The sequence below is a fragment of the Lissotriton vulgaris genome, chromosome 6, assembly GCF_964263255.1.
Source record: "Lissotriton vulgaris chromosome 6, aLisVul1.2, whole genome shotgun sequence".
Classification (NCBI taxonomy): Eukaryota; Metazoa; Chordata; class Amphibia; order Caudata; family Salamandridae; genus Lissotriton; species Lissotriton vulgaris.
Genome location: NC_141694.1, coordinates 1,550,374,992 through 1,550,395,063, shown reverse-complemented (window position 1 = coordinate 1,550,395,063; position 20,072 = coordinate 1,550,374,992). Strand labels below are relative to the sequence as shown.

The following is a 20,072-nucleotide window of genomic DNA, read 5'->3' as shown; positions in this document are numbered from 1 at the left end:
CTTTCAGGTGCTGAGCACCAGCACCTATTTCTCAGGGCCGGGTCTATTAAATTTTTCTCTGAAGCACAGCCAGCACTGTGCACAGGCCATTAAAATGCCCCAGCCCTGGAGCGAGGCTTTTGCACCTGCACATTCAGATTTGGTTCATGCTGCCAGTTTGCTAGCTTTGGTGCACACCAGTGCCTGGTCTCAAGGGTGGGGGACAGGCAGGTGTGTTGTGTCATGCGCAGTATAAACTGCACACATAATTAACTGGAAGAACATTTCAGCTGCACCTGCCAGCGGTCTGCATTTTCCAGTGTAGCTGAAGCTGAGAAGTTAGGTGAGTTGTGTGTGTGTTATTTTACACACAACTGTTATCCTACAGGTAACAGAGTGACAGAAAATTGCTCCTTGGCCGAGGGACACCCTCAATAAATTCCTGCACAGCAGCACCAGCAGCAAACTGCCTGCCTCAGTAGCACAGACAAGGCCTTGCAGCGTAACAAAATACGGGAAGAAGCTGAGGGTGGTACGCATGTGAAAACTTTTTCTTCCTGCCAGTCAGTGTATTAGTAACTAGATTATTCACTATTGATGGCATTACAATAGGAATTAGAGTGAAATCTGGTTTCACTGAGATTTGTCTGATACGGAGAAAGCTTTATTTGAAATAAATCATGATAGTCGGGACGTTTGCGAACAGTACACTGCTTGTTACTGAGTGTTTAATAAAGCATTCTGTCGAGAGGGGCAGTGTAATGAGGCGTGCGCAGGCAAAGGGTTTGCTGCCGATGGCAGGGCGCATGGGGCTTCCGGAGCTTTAACGACACAGAACGGGGAAAGTGTTTGTATACTCATACTCGCTCCTACCTGTCCCAGCACTGCCTCGTCCCTATCACACCCATCCTCTCCCTTCTACAACGGGCACCGTTGCAGCTACAAGTACCTTCATGAATACCTCCCATCCCTGTCACTGTGACTGTCCCTCACTGCTACCGCGTACAGTGCCTCTCTCTCTCCACAGTGGCCTTCTCCCGCTATCACAGTGCTCCCCTCTCCACAGTACCTTTCTCACATGTATCTCAGTGCCCCTCTGCTTACAGTCCCCTTTACCTCCGTATCACAATGCCCCTCCCTGCCACAGAACTCGTTCATTCCTGTTACAGTGCACCTTGGCTCCAGCCCTCACTCTCACAGACATCCTTCCCCACCATCGCTTTGATTAAAGCTTGCACTGGGCCCTGAGCATCCATACTTTTAGAGTTTGCACAAGAGCCCACAAAGCCCTTCTCAGTCTTGGCCACTCAAACCAGGAGGCTTTCCTAATTCCCCCCAACCGGAGAGAGGATACATGGGGAATTTATCAGTTTCGACCTGGAGAAAAATAGCATTGATTCAAAACATGCTATCAGATGGGCTAGGCTGTGTTGGGTGCTCTGTACCTCCCCACAAGTCTGCTGAGATCTATTGCCCACATTGTCTCTTCACCTCCAAAGAGCCATGTCCTTTAAACCCCTGCTGCATACTTACAGCCTTATGTCCCTGTCGAAGAGAGATCAGAGTTTTGTCTAGTTGTAGTTTTGACTGTAGTGCAGAGGGGTAATGCTCAACATGTACCATGCAGATGACACAACTGTATTTATGTGGATAGCTCAGTGGGTTTCAGTTTTTTTTCACAGACGTCCTTTTCTTACTCGCTGATCATAAATTACAATCCAAATATAGTACAGGCGGCAGACTCAGTTGAATTTTGTGCTTTATTAGTTAAAAAGTGTGTGTGGAAGTCTCTCTGAATGGAGTTGAATGTCTGACTTTGTTTGAAAATAGGTGGCAGTGGGATTTCACGACTTATAGCCTGATCATGTAATAGAACTATTTATTTGAAGCATGGGAGCGTGGTTCTCCATAAAAGCGTAATCCCAATGGGATAACTGACACTTTATTATGTTTTATCAGGAATACCTATTGTGATGGCACAAAACATCTTTTGACGGCATAAAACTTAACACAGTTAAAGAATCGCTATTTTGTGTCTTGGACAACACTGCTATGCATTGATGAGACAGGCCAAGAATGATATACTCCTGTAACCTCTCAACTTTACATAATTAATTACTGTATATTTAATAAAACAGAGGTGTACTCTTTTCTTGCTCTCCATCAGTCTCTGCTTTTCTTCCTCCCCTTCTCACCACACTCCTTCCTTTCTCTCCAATCTTCCTTTACTATCTGCGCTACATAGGTGGCAGTGGGATTTCGTGCTACATCCTCATTTTTTCTCAATCGCCACCTCCCCTCATTAAATGCTTGTTCACCTTTCCATCTTTCCCTTCGACTCTACTCCTACATGCTCCCCGCAGTCCACTCTTCTTCCCTTGCCTTTCTTCTCTTTTCACTTTTCCTTCTCATCACCTTCCACTCCAATATTGCAATCCCAATCTCTGCTTTCCACATTTCTCTTCACATTCTTTGTCTACCGTACCTATCTTTGCCTTCGGACCTCTTTTCCCTTACTCTCCCTTTTAATTTTTTCCTTCTTTCACATATGTTTATATTGACTCCAGGAATCTGTGTTCTATCTTAGGGTCATAAATTGAAATCTTGTTGTCGCCACTCACTCTTTCATCTTTAGATAAAATTAGTGCAATTGAGCTGTATAATAACATTTTTAATTTGGTGTCAAGGCCCCCTCGAATGAATATGTGCTTTACAAACATACGTGGTGTGTTTCTCCCTCTATCCCTTGATTTCTTCCTTTCACATTCTTTTCTTATTTGCTCCTTCTTTCATCCATTACATATTTCCTTAGTCCAGTACTCCTCTTCCTGCCTGCATTTGTTTATGCCTTCCTTAATGTATTCCTTCCTTCATCCTTTCCTTTCTTTTAACAGCTCAGTACAAGCACATTTTCTTTCATTTGTAAAGCTGCCTCAAGTCCTCAAATGACCTTTTCTAAAGCTGAATTTTGAGATTTGCACACATTCTCTAATTTGAGTTCACTTTTAAGTTGTTGTCATAGGCTTCCTACATGTTATGTTATATTGATTTGCATAGCGCACTTATCACCTAGGAGGGTGTCTAGGGGCTTGGCAGGTGTGAGGTGCCTGAGGTGCTTTTGTGAATAGCCAGGCCTTCAGCTTCTTGCGGAGCTCAAGAAATGAGAAGGTGGCTCTGATTTTTTGACGCTTGTGGATGTGAGTGCAGCCAATAAAGCAAGTGGGTGGAGTCACTGGGGGAAATGGGGGGAGCTGGGGAAGGGGGCGTGGCCTCTATAAAACTGTGAGCACCTGCACTTCATATTTTACAAATTAGGCACTGAGTGTGTGATTACACATAAGAGGGCCCTGAGGCCCTTATTAAGTAAAGGACACACTGCGTCCACGATTGTGCAACGGCACACCTTTAAACAGGTTTGACGGGCTCACACAGGGACAGTACACCATATTACAATCAATGCGCTATGCCCAGGGATGCGCATTCGTGAAAGGCAGAACAGCTGCTTGAAGCAATCCATTTTAATGCAAATCGCAGTATGGCTTACATTTTTTTTAAAAGGTGCTCAATACATAGGGGCCAGATGTACAAAAATAGGAATATTGTTTACCTGTAGGCAACATATCACTATTTCTAATGTACTGAGTTTCATTAGGGATTCAGTCGCAAATAGGCATAGCTCATGATTATTAACGAGGTGGGTCACAATTTGTGATCCACTGGGATTTGCTGCCATCACAAAGCTGGTGGCCTGCTGGGGTCAGCAGACTACCATGTCCATCATTGAATTTTAACAAAGCATTAAAAAAATATATTTTTTTAACCACAGCCCATTTCCCCTCAAAGGATAATGGGGTGCTTTTTAGAAGAAAAAAAATGAAACTTTGAAGTTTAATTTTTTAGGCGTAGGTAGTAGTCCCTTGGACTACTGCCTGTTTTCATAAAATATTTTTCCAACCATTCTCAAAGGGGTCCCTGGGGGACCCCTTCCCATTTGCGAATGGTTTACCACCAACTTTGAGTTGGTGGGCAACTGTAAATGTTTTGTGAGCGCACTTCGGTCTCAAACCATTCGTACACAACACTCCAATTTAGTATAAAGAAGGGACGCCCTCAAAAAACCCCTTCCAAATACGAATCGCTAAAAAACCAAATTGCACAGAATTTGGCCTTCTGCATGCATTTCTACCACTATATAGCCTGCCTCGAGTTCTAAGGAAGGTCTGGACAGAGACGTGCGAGAAAGTAAGCAGCAACGGATGGGATGAGGTAGGGGAAATGAAAAACAGCAACAATAGGAAAAGCAGTGATGGGGGAGTGGGGTGATCTGTGGACAGGGCATGCTGGTGTTAGGCGACCGAGCTGGTAAAAGCACAGTATAAAGTGCTGAAAAAGAACGAAAAAAGTAGGTCCTTAAATGGTCGTAAAAACGGGAGCAGTGGATATTTACAGGTACTTGGTCCATGCTCTGGGGAGGAGGGCTAAACACAAAGAGTCAAGATCATGCATGCCAGGTAAAATGGTGACAAAGAATATGTGACAGACGATGGAGTGAGCAAATGGGAAGCCAGTGGGCGCGTTGACCCACAAATTAAACACACCATGCCACTTCAAGACAGCAGATGCACTGTCTAGCTGAGACCCAAAAAGAGTGATATAGAGTATCCTCAATGTAAATACTGACACCCGCTCCTACCCAAATACCCACCCCCCAACTGTCCAAGTATTTGTGTGATTTGTACTCATGCCTTTCATTTTATTTACCTATTTTGTATGAAATTTAAACTCCGGTCTTTCAACTGGAGTTGTGTTTTAGAATGTATTCGGTTCCTCAAAAGACGCTCTATACAAGAACATATCACACACCTCAAACATAGGTAAATGCTTGTAGTCGGCTTTTAACATACATCCGCCAGAGGATACTAGATAGAAACATTTCATTCATCCATATCGCATCCTTCCCAAGATAGTGCACTATACAAAAGCCAGTAACAAAATATTCATGTTACACAGGTTGCATGAAAAGGGGTTCTCCTCGTGCACACAGTTTATGTACACCAGAGTTGTAATGTAATTTTGATGAAAGGTACCTTTAAAATATGAGGCCAGTACAGAGGCCCACATTATACTTCTTTAAACTGCCATTTACCCTTCAATGACTCTTCACATACCATGTACTAAACAGATGAGCACATTTAGCAAATACATTTTGTAAAAAATACCTTTTAGGAAATTACTACAGGTCAACAAAAAAACTCCCAATAAAAGCAGTGAGAAGAGCATCACATGTTACATGCACACTTTGGGGCTTTGGAGAATGGCTTGCAACGGATTTGTCGTCATTTTTAGACAGGTGGCGATTGTGCTTAGAAACATAAAGCATATTGAGGTATTTCTACATTGATGTTTAAAATAAAAAAAAGAACAATGTCATGTATCATTACCTTTAAGTGCAAGAAGAATAGTGCACCAAAATTCAGTTCCCAAATGGAGTATTGGACCTCACAGAGACCAAGCTGTTGCTTTAATTCTATGTCAGGACCGGAGGCTTCAGATTATGCTATATCTTCCTTCGCTTTATTAACATATAGTCTCCACAGCAGCTTAGGAAAAGATATATAATAATAACCAAAAATGCTTTAAACATAAAGCATTGACGGAATGTTCAACAAATCAAACAACAACTCCCAAGAGTCTTTTTGTACAATGATAGTCCATAGTCCTTCCACTCTGTCCATCACCACTATAAATCCGGACTTCCCATCTTCTTCCTCCTCTTTCTTCGCTGCTCCCGCAGCCAGATAAGTGCTTTTCATGTTTTTTCCCTTTTCGATATTGCTGATTGTATTGTGTACGATCGTTGGGGGACTCACTGCATGGTTTATTCCCTTACAGAGTCCCCGGTCGCGGAAACGTTCTTCGTTCCTACGCGACCTTTTTCTTTCCCACTTGTGTGTGGTGCGTGAGTAGACCGCCAGGGGGCGTCCTGTCGTCTCGCCGACCCTTCGGCGCGCCTCCGCAGTGCCAGGAGCCGCGCCGTGGAGTCTGCTTGCGCAGGAGCCAGCCCTCGCGTACCCCTCTGACACCTGGTGCCCCGGGTCTGTACTTTCCTGCTTCTGACGCCCCGTTGGGGTCTGTATTGCGGCTCTGACCGCGTGATCCGCCTTCGGGTGTCCTTTGTGCACCTCTTGATTCAAAGTGTGGCTTAGCGCGCTTGAGGGGTGCGAAGACCCGGTCCCGGCGAGGAGGGTCTGCGCGCTTGGGGGTTGGTGCAGCCCACCTGCCACATCAGTTGGCCAAGAAACGTGATCGCAGCCGGTTGGCCTGCCCATATCCGAGTTTATCTCGACTGCCACCCTACAGGGTGCCCCTGATTTGCCCTTGGTTCAAGGATGGAAGGGGAATACGAGGAGGAACCTTACCCCGATCTGCAGGACGACAAATTCTACCAGGCGGTGGACAATTCGATTTACCGCTGCGTGACGGAGGTGGTAGGCCCCATGGAAGACCGCCTCTCCACCCGCATCGTGGAAGAATGCGCGAAGCTGGCATCGGCGCATGTGCCCCCGATCCCCGATCTCCCGGGGACGTCCGGCGGGTTGCCACCCGCCCCGAAGAGGCCTTGTAAGGAGGGGCCGTCATCGGAGGCCCAAGGTGTGGACAGGGGCGCGTTTGAGCGTCTTCGGGACGCCTTCCTGGCAAAAGCAACGGCGGTGCCCCCTGCGCCCTTGGTAGATCCTAGCGCTTCGGGGGACGTGTCTACGGCCCCCGCCTCTCCAGTATACGACTCTCCGGACACCGACGACGACGGGGAGTCGACCAGATCTTGGCTTCCGGCACCCTCTGCCAAGGAGATGCCTCGAGATGAGTCGGGCATGCTGGACCCGGACGAGATCGTCCACCCCCGCTCCGCGGCCTGGACACCGGGGGAGACGGTGGGGAAATTTGTAGCGGGCGGGCTGCGCAAGCCCCTGGAGATGGAGGCGAGGGGTTGCCTGCGTGGGGAGTGCCCTCGGCCAACTTTGGAAGGGAAAGTGGCCATGACCCCGGAATTGGATCCCAAGATGGCCACCTTCCTGGCGAAATTTATGAAGGACCCCAGGAAGGGGATCGATCGGTCCTGGCGGGCCTACCAGGACAAATTGTTAGATGCGGTTGGGCCCGCCACGAAGATCCTCGACATGGCGGAGGAGGCTAGGGCGAATGGCACCGTCATTTCCCCGGAGGTGCTTTCGAATTGGGCCCAGAGGGTGATAGTGTTCTTGGGCAACGGCAACTGTGCCCTGTCGACAGAGAGGCGGCGTTCGCTCCTGATCAAATTGGACCCAAAATTGGGGGACCTGGCCTCGTCGGAGGCGGGTGCTGTGGCCCAGGGGGGCCTCTTCGGCGAACCCTTCATCAGGGAACTGGGCAAATTCGTGAACACGTTCACGTCGCTGGATAAGGCCCAGTCCAGCATTAAGAGGGTGTTTCACCAGCGTTTCTCCGGAGGGGCCGGTCGCAGTAGGGGCCGCGCGATCGGCCGTGGCCAGCAGACCAACAATAAAGGACAAGGCTCCGGAAGAGGTCAATACCAGACCTCTGCCAACTATACCAACTTCTACCCCACTAGAGGGCAACGCTTCGGCGGCAGAGGGTTCAAGAAGAACTCCGGACAGGGAAATGCCCCCGGTAAGTGTCCTTTGTTTGGATCAAGTTCCTATTGGGGGGCGGCTGGCAAGCTTTTACGGGGAGTGGGAATTGCTCACTGCCGACGCTTGGGTCTTGCAAACTGTACGAGGGTTCCACATAGAATTTTACGACCAGCCCACGCAAGCGAGGCCCCCGCGCCCAATGGTCTTTTCGGTGTCCGACGCGCAGTTGATAGACGGGGAGGTCTCAGACTTGCTGCGCAAGGGGGCCATCCGCCTATCAACGCGCCACCCACACGGGTTCCTCAGCAACGTCTTTTTAGTGGACAAGACGGATGGGGGCAAGCGACCTGTGATCCATCTCAAGGAATTCAATGGGTGGTTGGTCTATCGACATTTCAAAATGGAGGGTATCCACCTCCTTCGAGACGTGCTCCTCCCTCGGGATTGGATGGTGAGACTGGATCTCAAGGACGCCTACTTGGTCGTCCCCATCCACCCCCCTCATCGTCGTTTCCTACAATTCCTGTGGGACGGCAAGGTGTTCGAATTCACCGCGCTGCCGTTCGGTCTTTCATCGGCCCCGTGGTGCTTCACGATGGTTCTCCACCCGGTAGTGGAGTTTCTCAGAAGTCAAGGGGTCAGTATGTTAGTATACTTGGACGACATCCTCCTCATGGGGCAGTGCCCGGAGGTGTTGGCGGGCCAGCTGCGACAAGCTGTCGGTCTGCTCCAGAGACTGGGGTTTGTGGTCAACGGCTCCAAGTCGGTTTTGGTTCCCACTCAGAAGATCACCTTTTTAGGTTTCGTGGTGGACTCGGTGCAGGCGGTCTTGAGCCTGCCGGGTCGGAAGGTCACAAAGATACGACACCTGCTTCGGCAGACGATCGCAAGGGATCGTACGTCCCTGCGACATATCGCCAAGGTGGTGGGTCTTCTCTCGTCCTCCATCCAGGCGATTTTCCCAGGCCCACTGCACTACAGGGCTCTCCAACGTCTGAAGGCGCAACATCTGCGCCGTGGGATGAGTTACGATCAGTGGGTCCCCCTCACGGACGAAGTGAAGGAGGAAATGTCATGGTGGCTGTCTCACATGGAGGCATGGAATGGTCGGGCGATCTTCGGTTCAGCTCCGGACCTGATCATAGAGTCCGACGCCAGCAGGTCGGGCTGGGGCGCCCGGTGCGGGGATTTTTCCACCGGCGGCGCCTGGTCTTCAGAAGAACAACGATTGCATATCAATTGTTTGGAGCTCCTAGAGGGCTCCTTCGCAGTTCGTTGTTGGACCAAGGATTCGGTCAAGGCCTGTGTCCTGCTACGGAGGGACAATATTTCGGCGGTTCGTTATGTGAACCATCAGGGAGGCCCTCGTTCCCGCGCTTTGGCGGACCTGGCGAAGGACTTCTGGGATTATTGCCTGTCTCGTCACATTGCGGTGACGGCGGAGTATCTGCCGGGTCAATCCAACCAGGTGGCGGATTGGCACTCCAGACATCTCAGGGACGCCAGCCAGTGGAAACTGGACCCGGAGGTCTTCCGATGGCTGCAAGCTCTCTGGGGTCCCTTTTCGGTGGATCTCTTTGCGTCCCGTCTCGACCACCAGCTGCCGCGTTTTTTCAGCTGGAGGCCGGACCCTCTAGCGGAGGCCACGGACGCCTTTCTGCAGGATTGGAGTCGGGAACAGCCGTTTGCGTTTCCCCCGTTCTCCATGATCATGCGAGCGGCGGCCCAAATACGCCGCCAGGGAGCGGAGCTGGTGTTGGTTACGCCACTCTGGAGGTCTCAAGTGTGGTTTCCGGTTCTTCTGGAACTTTCTTGGGATTTTCCAATCCTACTCCCCCTGTTTCCTCTGCTCCTGACAAATCCGGATCAGGAACCTCATCCCCTCGTCATGCAGAACTCTCTCCGCCTCGTGGCGTGGAGGCTCTCAGGAGACGCTGGACGCTCCCAGGCCTTTCGGGGTCGGCTGAGCACTTGCTCTCCAAAGCATGGGCCGATAGTACGACGAAGCGTTACAGATCCGCTTGGCTTAAGTGGATGCGTTGGTGTTTACGAAGGGGTTTGGATCCCTTGGTCGCAGGCCTCGTTCCCGTGCTGAATTTCCTGGCGCATTTAGCCGACAAGGGCTTGGCCTATAGAACGATCAATGCTATCCGATCAGCGATTTCGGCAGGCCACGACAACATCGAGGGCCATCCAGTAGGGGAACACCTTTTGTTTGTCGGCTTCTGCGGGCTATCCGCCTCGCGTTGCCGCCTGAACCCAGGTACTCCGTCCTTTGGGACGTCAATTTGGTTCTGAACTTGTTCTTATCCTGGCCAGCCAACTCCTATCTGTCTCTTAAGGAACTGTCGGCAAAGTTAGCCATGTTGCTATGTTTGATTTCTTGTAGACGCGTCTCTGACGTGCGCGCGCTGGATATATCTGCACGTATTTTTTCCCCGGATGGGGTAACTTTTACCGTGGGCCGACGCACCAAAACGTCGTCGCGGTCCATTTCCTATCCAGCTTTTCTTGACACTCCTAAGTTGTGTGTTGTGCAATGCCTCAAAGCATATGAGGACCTGACCTTGGAGTTATGCCCTCCGGGCGAGCGTCAGTTGTTGATTGCCCTGCGGAAGCCACACAAAGCTGTCTCCTCGCCCACTATTGCTCGGTGGGTGCGGTGGGTCATGCAAGAAGCGGGCATCAATACTTCTCTCTTTGGAGCACACTCCGCCAGGGGGGCCATGGCCTCTAAGGCATTCTCGGTGGGTGCTCGTTTGGAGGACCTGATGCGAGCGGCAGATTGGTCCTCGGATTCCACCTTTAAGAGGTTTTATTTTAAGCCGGTGGTGGATTTGGCCCAGTTGGTGGTAAGTAAGCTTTGAACTAGCATAATCTGAAGCCTCCGGTCCTGACATAGAATCGAAATTTGCCTATCTTACGTAACAGTAAGTTTCAATTCTATTAAGGACACGGAGGCGAGAATTATCCCACCCAGGCTACAGTGGTGTCTCTTCCCACCCGTATGGCAGTAAGTAAAGCGTTTTCCTTTACGTTGTCGGTACTGTATTAGTCACTGAATGCTCCTCGCCTTGTTGTCGCATTCCTGGACCACCTCGCTGATGCTGTTTCTTTTTCGACAGGCAACGAGGGTGCTAAACAGGACCAATGAGGCTTAAGCGTGATCTGCGCGAAGAAAGAGGAGGAAGAAGATGGGAAGTCCGGATTTATAGTGGTGATGGACAGAGTGGAAGGACTATGGACTATCATTGTACAAAGAGACTCTTGGGAGTTGTTGTTTGATTTGTTGAACATTCCGTCAATGCTTTATGTTTAAAGCATTTTTGGTTATTATTATATATCTTTTCCTAAGCTGCTGTGGAGACTTTATGTTAATAAAGCGAAGGAAGATATAGCATAATCCTCGCCTCCGTGTCCTTAATAGAATTGAAACTTACCGTTATGTAAGCTGGGCAAATTTCGATTCTTAAGTTAGTCAATATATTAACACATGGTTAAATCAATTAGCAAAAGTAAAAGATTAATTTTCAGTGAAAAAGTGTGGGCCTGTGCAGGGAACCACAGTGGTCTTCCAGTGCACTAGGAGAAGGCACGCTTCAGCGCTAGGAAGCAAACCTGCAGCTCCCCGGTGTGTACTACATTGTCCTTACGCATCATTTTAAGGAATGAACTATTAATGAACAAGACAGGTAAGCATTTACCTCACAGACGAACAACAAAAGAGGTGCAACAAAGTTTCATTTCATAAAATACGAAATGTAATAAACAATGGTCATTTAATGTTATTTTAGGCTCAGAGACACAATATCACCATAAAAGGTTAATAGTGTTGCAAAATTAACTTTCGTGGAGAAGAAATCTGGCCATTTAAAACAAAACCAATCCTTCAGTCGCAAACAAAGAATCCTTTAACACAATTAATAACATGTGTAGTCTGTAGCTCACACTTACACAAAGTGACATTTTATTTTAATTGCAAATGTTTACTCTTCCAATTTTTCTATTAGAACATCACGTACACGATCCATTCCACAAGTCACACGTTACTGAAACTTGAACGGGGGAAAAAGCTACATTTAATTGACTCGGGCTGTCTTGGTATGGTGAACTAATGCATTTGTTCTATCCATCTGAACAACCTTTATGGGCACATTCCAAAAGACCAGTAATGTCTTAAAGGTTCAGTTTCTTCCAAACTGATAAATTGCGTTGGATAAATTTCAAATGCAAACAAAGTTGTACACATTAACCTCAAAATATTTACCCTTTGCTTGATGATGTCACATCACAGTCCTTGAGATTATTAACTCCTTAATTTAAACTTTTGAACTTTTGAAGACAATAATTCTCTTTTCCTTACAGTGATAGCACCGAAGTTCTTCCTTGATGGTACCCACAAACCTTGCACCCATGCCACTTTTATCCTTCTACTTGGCTATGTATAAGTCTATATTTTCATTAACATGATACACACATTGTTTATCTCGGCAATGCTTTCTCTGGCATAGCATGACCTCCAGCAGTAATTTGAAACAAAGACCCATCGAGGTGACTACCAAAGTAAAAGACCAAAATTTGCTATGACCAATAAACCTGAATGAAACAACTAAAACCACGTTCACCTTAAAATTGAAAGCTACATCAAGGAACAACAGCCAGTAAGTCATGTTCTCTACAACCAAATATATGCATTGACATCGGAAAACCAGCAGGAGTACAACAATGTAGCAATGCACTGTGAACGCCAAAGACATTTATAAACCATGGCTCATCAAGTTCTTTCTCAGATGGGCATCCTCAACAGGAATATCAAGCAACACCATAAAAAACAAACTTACCCGCATTAACAATGGCATCGATCTCGAGCAACGTTATGTCCCCTCTATACAGAGAAACCTTTTCGCTCAATCTTCTCTTCAGTGGCACATGTTCCACAGATTCTTCTTCTGCTGTAGAAGAAACATAGAACAAAACTGTAGTAAGGTCTATGGTGAGCATTTAATTTCTAATTCAAATTACTTCCTGAAAGAATGTCTTTCAGGAAGGGCCTTAAAACCTGGCTTTTTACCCTTTAGTATGTTTCCCTCTGCTGTCACTGAATGTTTTTATCTGTTATGTTTCTCTTTTTATGAGCTGCCAATATAAAGCGCCGGGACACTCCAATGGAGTAGCCGTGCGCTATAGAAATTAAATTTAACATAACATAACATAAAGACAGACTCCCCATCCCTCTATCTTGTGTTACACAACAGATGGCTGTGAAATCACAAGAAGATAGTCTTTCAAATTACTGTGCATCACACAACTCTAAATGGCTAAAGACAAAATTCACTCAAACAAAAATACAAAATACTCCCAACCCTAGAACTTATGTTACAGACTGGCACCACACTTACTGCTTACAGTAAGAAAACCATTGGTGTGATGAGTTTCTCTGTTCTAGGCACAAAACTATCAGAGGCTTTGAGAATCACTTCACATTCAGAAAGATGTTAAAGACCAGTTATTCCAGATGTAATTCAACAAAGAATCCACATGAACTTAGTTTCTGGCTACAGACAGAAACCCCTTCAGAACCCGAAGAGCAAATTCAGCAGAATCGCTTTACAAACAGCCCACTAATATAAGGAGAACCATATACCCCTAGAAGTCTAGCACCCATGCATCTGACTTAAACAAGTAACAGAATGACCAATGCAAATACCAAGGATTGTCTGCTCCTTAAAATCCTCCTAGACAAACTTAAAGGGCCTGCTACCCTCACAAAACTCGGTACAAAAGGGGGTGGTAATGGACGGAGCATCTGAACCAATCAAACACTCACACCCAGTCAAAAGATCTGGGTTTTATCCATCACCGTTCTTTAGCCCACTCTGCCACCCCAGTTCAGACATGGCTATATGCAAATCAGTCTGACCCTGTGCCTCATGGGAACAGTCCAGCCCGAACTGCCAAGCCATGCCTTCCCTGGACCGGAAACAAGCTTCCGAGGACCGGTTTTTGGCATTCCAGCCGTCTTCAGCCTGGCTTGCTTGAATCCAGTGGCAAAGTGAGAAAGGGACTCACGTCTGAGCATACCCTGCCACACTTATGGCGGCCAAAAGCGGTACAAAAGGGGGTGGTAATGGACGGAGCATCTGAACCAATCAAACACTCACACCCAGTCAAAAGATCTGGGTTTTATCCATCACCGTTCTTTAGCCCACTCTGCCACCCCAGTTCAGACATGACTATATGCAAATCAGTCTGACCCTGTGCCTTATGGGAACAGTCCAGCCCAAACTGCCAGGCCATGCCTTCCCTGGACCGGAAACAAGCTTCCGAGGACCGGTTTCTGGCATTCCAGCCGTCTTCAGCCCGGCTTGCTTGAATCCAGTGGCAAAGTGAGCAAGGGACTCACTTCTAAGCATACCCTGCCACACAAAACTCAGCACTTTATATTAAAAACAAGTACATAGGCAAACAATTTCAACCAGGATCAATATATATGGAAAAACAGACTGTATTAACACCATCAAAAGCTAAATGGACCAACCAAAGTCACAACAACACATCACCTGCCCTCAGGTAATAAACTTTCAAACTTTCTTTCTACTCTGCATACTTCCCCATATTGCATCCTCTTTCAATATCCTTGTCCCACAATATTTAAAAAAAAACGGAGTGAAAATTAACCTGAGCTATAGCTAGAAATTATTCTCTCTCCCACCGTAGAACTACGCTCTGCTTACACTCCATCCTCTGCCTGCCTTAGTGCCTCGTAGTGTGCCCTACTCTATCACATTCTACCTGCCTTACATTCTCTATTGAACTTCGGTAAACTAACCATACCTCTCCATACAATTCATAATCATTTCTGCAATATCTAACCTTTCCTAGTCCATCTCCTTATACCACACTCCTAAATCACAAATTCTTGTCAGTGTAACTTCTGCTTGCAATCTCACAATATCTAATCTCCTCAACACTGTTTATTTATCCCAGTTGCCACTTGCATGAACTGACTCTGAAAATCACACCTAACTCCTATTAGATTAATACACCAATAGAAACTATAGGAACTACTTCAAACAGATTCCTAATAGTTCAACACTAATCTACAAATATAAACAGTAATAAATTACAGGGTGAACCACTAACTTCAGATGTCAGAGTAGTATGCAATCCACCACAAAGCACTTCAAAGCCTCATCAAAGGTTGTAAGTGTAGGAAAGTGGGTTTTGGTTGCAGTACCCCCTTACCTTTGCCTGATTCTGTTGCATCTTTGACTGAGTGTGCACGGGGTTCCTGCTAACCAGGTTTCCAGTGCCTGTGTTCTTTCCCAAAACTGTACCTTTGTATCCACAATTGACTCACCTCTGGCTCACATTGAAGCCCCTTAAAGGTACCAGTGGTACCAAGGGTCTTGTGACCAGAGTGGGTCTCTAAGGGTTGCAGCATGTATCGTACCGCTATAAGAGACCTCTCACCGAACACAAGCATACTGCCGCTGCAGCCTGCGTGTTTTGGTGCAGATAAAAGTGAAGAGTCGACCTGGCACACATCCCTGTGCACCAGGCCTACCAGCACTGCAAGAGGCATAGGTAAGTCACTCCTACAGCAGGCCTCACAGCCGTATGTCTGGGTGTACTATACCTCATGTGAGGGTATACCTGCATGCGCAGATATGCCACTATAGCGTCTAAGTCCATTCTTAGACATTCCAAATGCACAGTGAAGCCATACTGAGTACATGGGCTAGGAGCTTGTCACGGAGTTCCACAGCTCCATGATGGCGTCACCGAATTCCAGGACATTTGGCACCAAACATCTCAGATTAATGAGGCCACACTGATGCCAATGTTGGATTCATTAATAAATGCACTCAGAGGGCACCTCAGAGGCGCCCCCTGCAAACCTACCAAACCACTAGTGTGTGCCTGCCATCTCTAGACCGGTTTCTGACTCCATGAGGTGGAAGCCTTTTGCTCTTGTGGGTCAGACACAAAACCTGCTCTGGGTGGAGGTGCTTCACACCTACCCCCAAGCATAGAACGGCGGGGAGCCTACAATGGCTTTCTGCCCTTTGTTATGCTGACCAGCCAATGGAGATGCCTGCACCCTGACCAAGCCTAACTTTTGACGGCAAGGTCGGCGGAAAATGAGTAAACAAGAGAGGTGCGTCACCTCTCATCCAGGACCATGCCTAAAGTACCCAAGCTGAAGTGACACCCTCCTTTGAAAATCCTCAATATTGTTTTAGAGGATTCTAGCCAAAAGGGTTAGGGGTATGCCTACTCCCCATAGGGAGTGGACATACAAAGGGTGTAGTCACCCATTGGCTACTACCTTCTAACCCCTGTAATGCCCCTAAGAGTATTTAGGGGCAACCCGTATTTAGGGGCACCACTGAACCTAAATCCTCAGATTACCGATGATCTACAAAGAAAAGGACAAAGAAAAGATGCACAGCAGCGAAGACTGTTGATACCAACTGACTTGGCCACTGACCTACCGGCCAGTCTGCAGCCCTCAAAGACCCTGCTACAGAAGAGCAACTTGTCCCGCCACCCAGCAACTTCCAGAATCCTGGGAGAACTGCCTGCCTTCTTAAAAAAACTCCTGGTCTCCCCCGCGGACAGCGGACCTGTCCAGAAGAAAACCAACTTTAAAGACCAAGGGCCAGATGTAGGTAATCTCGATTTACCTACTCTTAAATACCGAATCCTACCGATTCGGTGTTTAAGAGTAGGTAAATGGGATGTAGGTAATTTCACTTTTGAAATTACCGAATCGGAATGATTCGGTATTTACCGATTTGGTAATTGCCATTGATTCCTATGAGCCTTGAGGCCCATAGGAATCAATGCCAATTACCGAATCGGTAAATACCGATTCGGTAAAATTACCGAATTTGCAAGTGGGACAGGGTGTCACTTTGACACCCTCTTGCACCCCTCAATTGTGCTGGGTGCACATGTTGCTGACATACATGGCACGTTTTTTAAGGCAAAAAAAATGCTTTTTGAAGGGTTTTCATTATTTACCACCAACTTCTAGTTGGTGGTAAATAACGAATTCTTAAACGCTTGTAGCACTGATTACAATGCTACCTACATGTTGAATTACAAAACCAGTAATTTTACCAATTCAGTATTTTACAGAATCGGAAAAATTACAAATTCGGTAAAATTACCGATTCTGTAATTTAACATGCCCCTACATCTCAATATCCAAATACCGGTCGGAAACGGCCGGAAATCGGTATTTTCGGCCGTTTCCGACCGGTATTTGGATACCTACATCTGGCTCCAAGTGCTCTACAAGTGGAACTCCAAAGTCTACCACCTCTGCATCCGAAGCCCACAGCCCGAGTCCAAGAGGCCCACCAGTCCAGAAAAGGTTCCCTAGCGATCCGGAGCAAGAGTCCCTCGTGGGTTGACACACGCCGGACTCCACACCAATCCCTGCAGCCTCTGCATGACAACCCGTCTAACCACAACCGCAATGGTAAGCTGACTTACGACGCCAAAGAACATCCCTGCACCTGGAGCCCCTGGGGAGATCTAATGATGGTGTCCCAATGCTCCAGCACATCCCAACTTAGCTGTGCAGCTGTAGGTTTCTTTCGTCCAGCCTCCTGGTCTGAGCCTGCAGCCTTTTTTCAAGTTTGAGATTCACCATTGGTTTGGATAACATTGAACTGATGCAGTGTCCACCTTTTAAAGTGAAAAACAGTGGCATTGCAAAACGTATTTTACTGCAACAAAGTATCTTTGGTTCTATGATATAAATATATAAAAAGTAATATTTTTACAAACCAATGGTGTCGGATTTAGTCATTGAGGGAGTGTAATCATTTCTTGCATGTGTGTACAACAAATGCTTAGCACTGCCCCCTGATAAGCCTTACTGCTCGCCCACACTACCACAAAAGCGAGCACTAGTATCTACTTTAGCCTCTGTAAAGCTACTGGGGCTCCACTAAACTCTATGCACACTATCCCTTACTTTGGTATATTATATATAGAGCCAGCTTCCTACATTAAGGTCTATATAAATGCAATTATAATATAATGCAGTACAGAGATGCTTCTAGAAACACTACAACAGACACAAGAAGAGTGGAGTGCTTCAGTTGTATATACACTTGACAGCAACATCTATACATTATAGGTGAGATACAGAAAGTCTGCTTTAATTTAAATGTATAATTTACATAAAGAGTTTTTAAGACTGACATTGTACAATGTACTATCTGAAAAAGACGCATATCAATGGTCTACAGGAGGTGTGGAACTTCTTCTTTACCCTCTCCACCATTTTGAGCAACGCAGAGAATGAAGCCTGGAAAATGTCTCAGATATTTCCCTCAAAAACAATTATGCCTGCTCCAAACCTAACAAAGTGTGGTTTGTAAGTTAAATCTCAAAACAATCAATATATCTTGCTTGTAAGAAGTACAGATAGGTTAAGTCTTAAACAAGCATTAATGGTAAGAAACAACAAAGTGAAACATCCTCAAAACCAGGCGGAGAAAACAGAAATAAAATAATTGTGAGTTATGAACAAATCAAGAAAGGTCTTCTGTGATAATGACAAAAGAAGCACTGACAAAATAAAGTAATGCTACAAAGATGAAAAAACAAGTTTAATAATATTTATTTTAAGCACAATAACAATTAGGAAATCGGTTCTTATGCACAAAGATTAAATGATACAACGAATTACGACTCAGAAGATATTCACAAACTACATTCCAAAACAAGTCTACGGAATCACCAACCGACACCAGTATGTGAAACAGAAAGGTCTTCAATTCACTGTGGAACATTTGCAGAATGGTGCAACAATATAGAGATACAGTGACTACATTCCAGAACCTCAGCGTTGCAGAAAAGTAGGCTTTCCATTTGGTGACTGAGCTTTTCTATTCAGTTAAACATATTTTTCATTTTAAATGTATTTATTAGCATTTTCAATATTACAACAACAACACAGAGGTATAGAGGGCACTTTGCCCAAAAGCACATGAAACAATGATACTCAGGCATTAATGAAAACCACATCTGTATATCCAACACAGCACAAGTGTCGCAGATTCCTGGCAAAAATGTAATAGCGATATACTAAGCTTTACCTCCAATGAACTACAAGCATACATAAAAGAAAGAAAAACAATGAAAAAGTAAATGAACCTCACCCCCCTGCCTTCCCTGTGCCTGTAATCGCCATAGCCCTATAGGCCAGTCCCCTGGCCTTGTACAAACCTTCAGGTATCACCCTGTGGACGGTGGCGTTTGTGTTGTTCATAAGTTGGATAAATGCAGCACTCTCAAATATTTGGGTTGGGTAAGTTAGTTGAACTCCGATGAGAGCAATGATAAAAAAGGGCTCCATGTCTTCTGGAAGGAATCTGTGGTATTATTTAAGGTGGAGGAGATCCGTTCTATCCCCAAAACGAACCACAGCCTATATAGCCAGTCTGTATGCTGGGATGTTTGGAGGTGCCCCAGTGTGACAATATGTTTTGCAAAGCCGCCTCCAAAAGCCATCCCCATCTGGCGACCTTGCATGCTTTTGAGAGGAAACGTGATGGGGTTGGGCAGTGCCAGGAATACATAGGCGGTAGTCTCGGTATCTGTGTTTTAAAGCGCTATCTACTGTGTCTAGGATTCTAGACCAATAGTCTGTTAATAGAGGGCTCTCCCATAGTAAGTGTAGCAGTGTACCTTCATTGTCACATCCCCTCCAGCAAGTGGGACTCCGCTGAGGGTTGCCCCCTTGCAGACGCGGTGGCATGAGGTACAAATAGGTTGCGCTTATTATGGCGGATTGCACACTGCGCGCTGTGTGTTTCGCTCTGTAGTAGATCCCTTCCCAGTCCTTTTGTGCGAGTTCTCTGCCTAGCTCCCTCTCCCATCTCTTCTGGATCGGTGCGGCCTGCGGTGGTGTGCAGTGTCTAACCATGTTGTACATGTCGGTGATCAACTGTAGGAGAGTAGGGTCTGCTATCCTATGGTCACCCCAATTTTTGCTTTTTGCTTCACTGGTTTTCGACTTACTGAGGCTGTGGGCCTGCTAATCAGACCCCCAGCCTGCTGTTCTCTCTCTAAATTTATAATACATGTGCTATAGGTACATACCACAATTGGAAATGGACTCCTTGTCAGCCCCTGTACCATGCACTATAGGTGCTCAGGGCATAGGTGCCACCAAGGCCTACCAGGGGTTGAAGCATAGCTTTTGCCACCCCTGGCTGGTTCTTAAATTGACACAACTGGCTGATTACTCAGCTGGGGGCAAGTGGGTGTAATCACCCCTTGCTTAGATATAGTATACCTATATCTAAACCTATATCTGGACACATAAACCTGTGAGCCACTCCTATGGAAGGCCTCATCAATCCTGGAGGCAGAGTGCGTGGTTTTATGTGAGATGGAGCTCTGGCATGAGCTGAGCCTGTCTGCAGCTGTCAG

The 20,072-nt window shown here is 46.6% G+C and overlaps 1 protein-coding gene across 1 annotated transcript in view; it reads right to left on the bottom strand.

Moving 5' to 3' along the window:
- Positions 1–11,499: 11,499 nt before the first annotated feature.
- The window catches only part of LOC147709130 (ADP-ribose glycohydrolase MACROD2-like), a 195,788-nt gene continuing 187,215 nt past the window's right edge, over positions 11,500–20,072 (bottom strand). The window contains exons 3-4 of the mRNA XM_086925883.1: positions 12,452–12,562; positions 11,500–11,519 (exon numbers count right to left, since the gene is read on the bottom strand). Of these exons, the coding sequence (XP_086782009.1) occupies positions 11,500–11,519; positions 12,452–12,562 (131 nt within the window). The remainder of the gene's footprint in view (positions 11,520–12,451; positions 12,563–20,072) is intronic.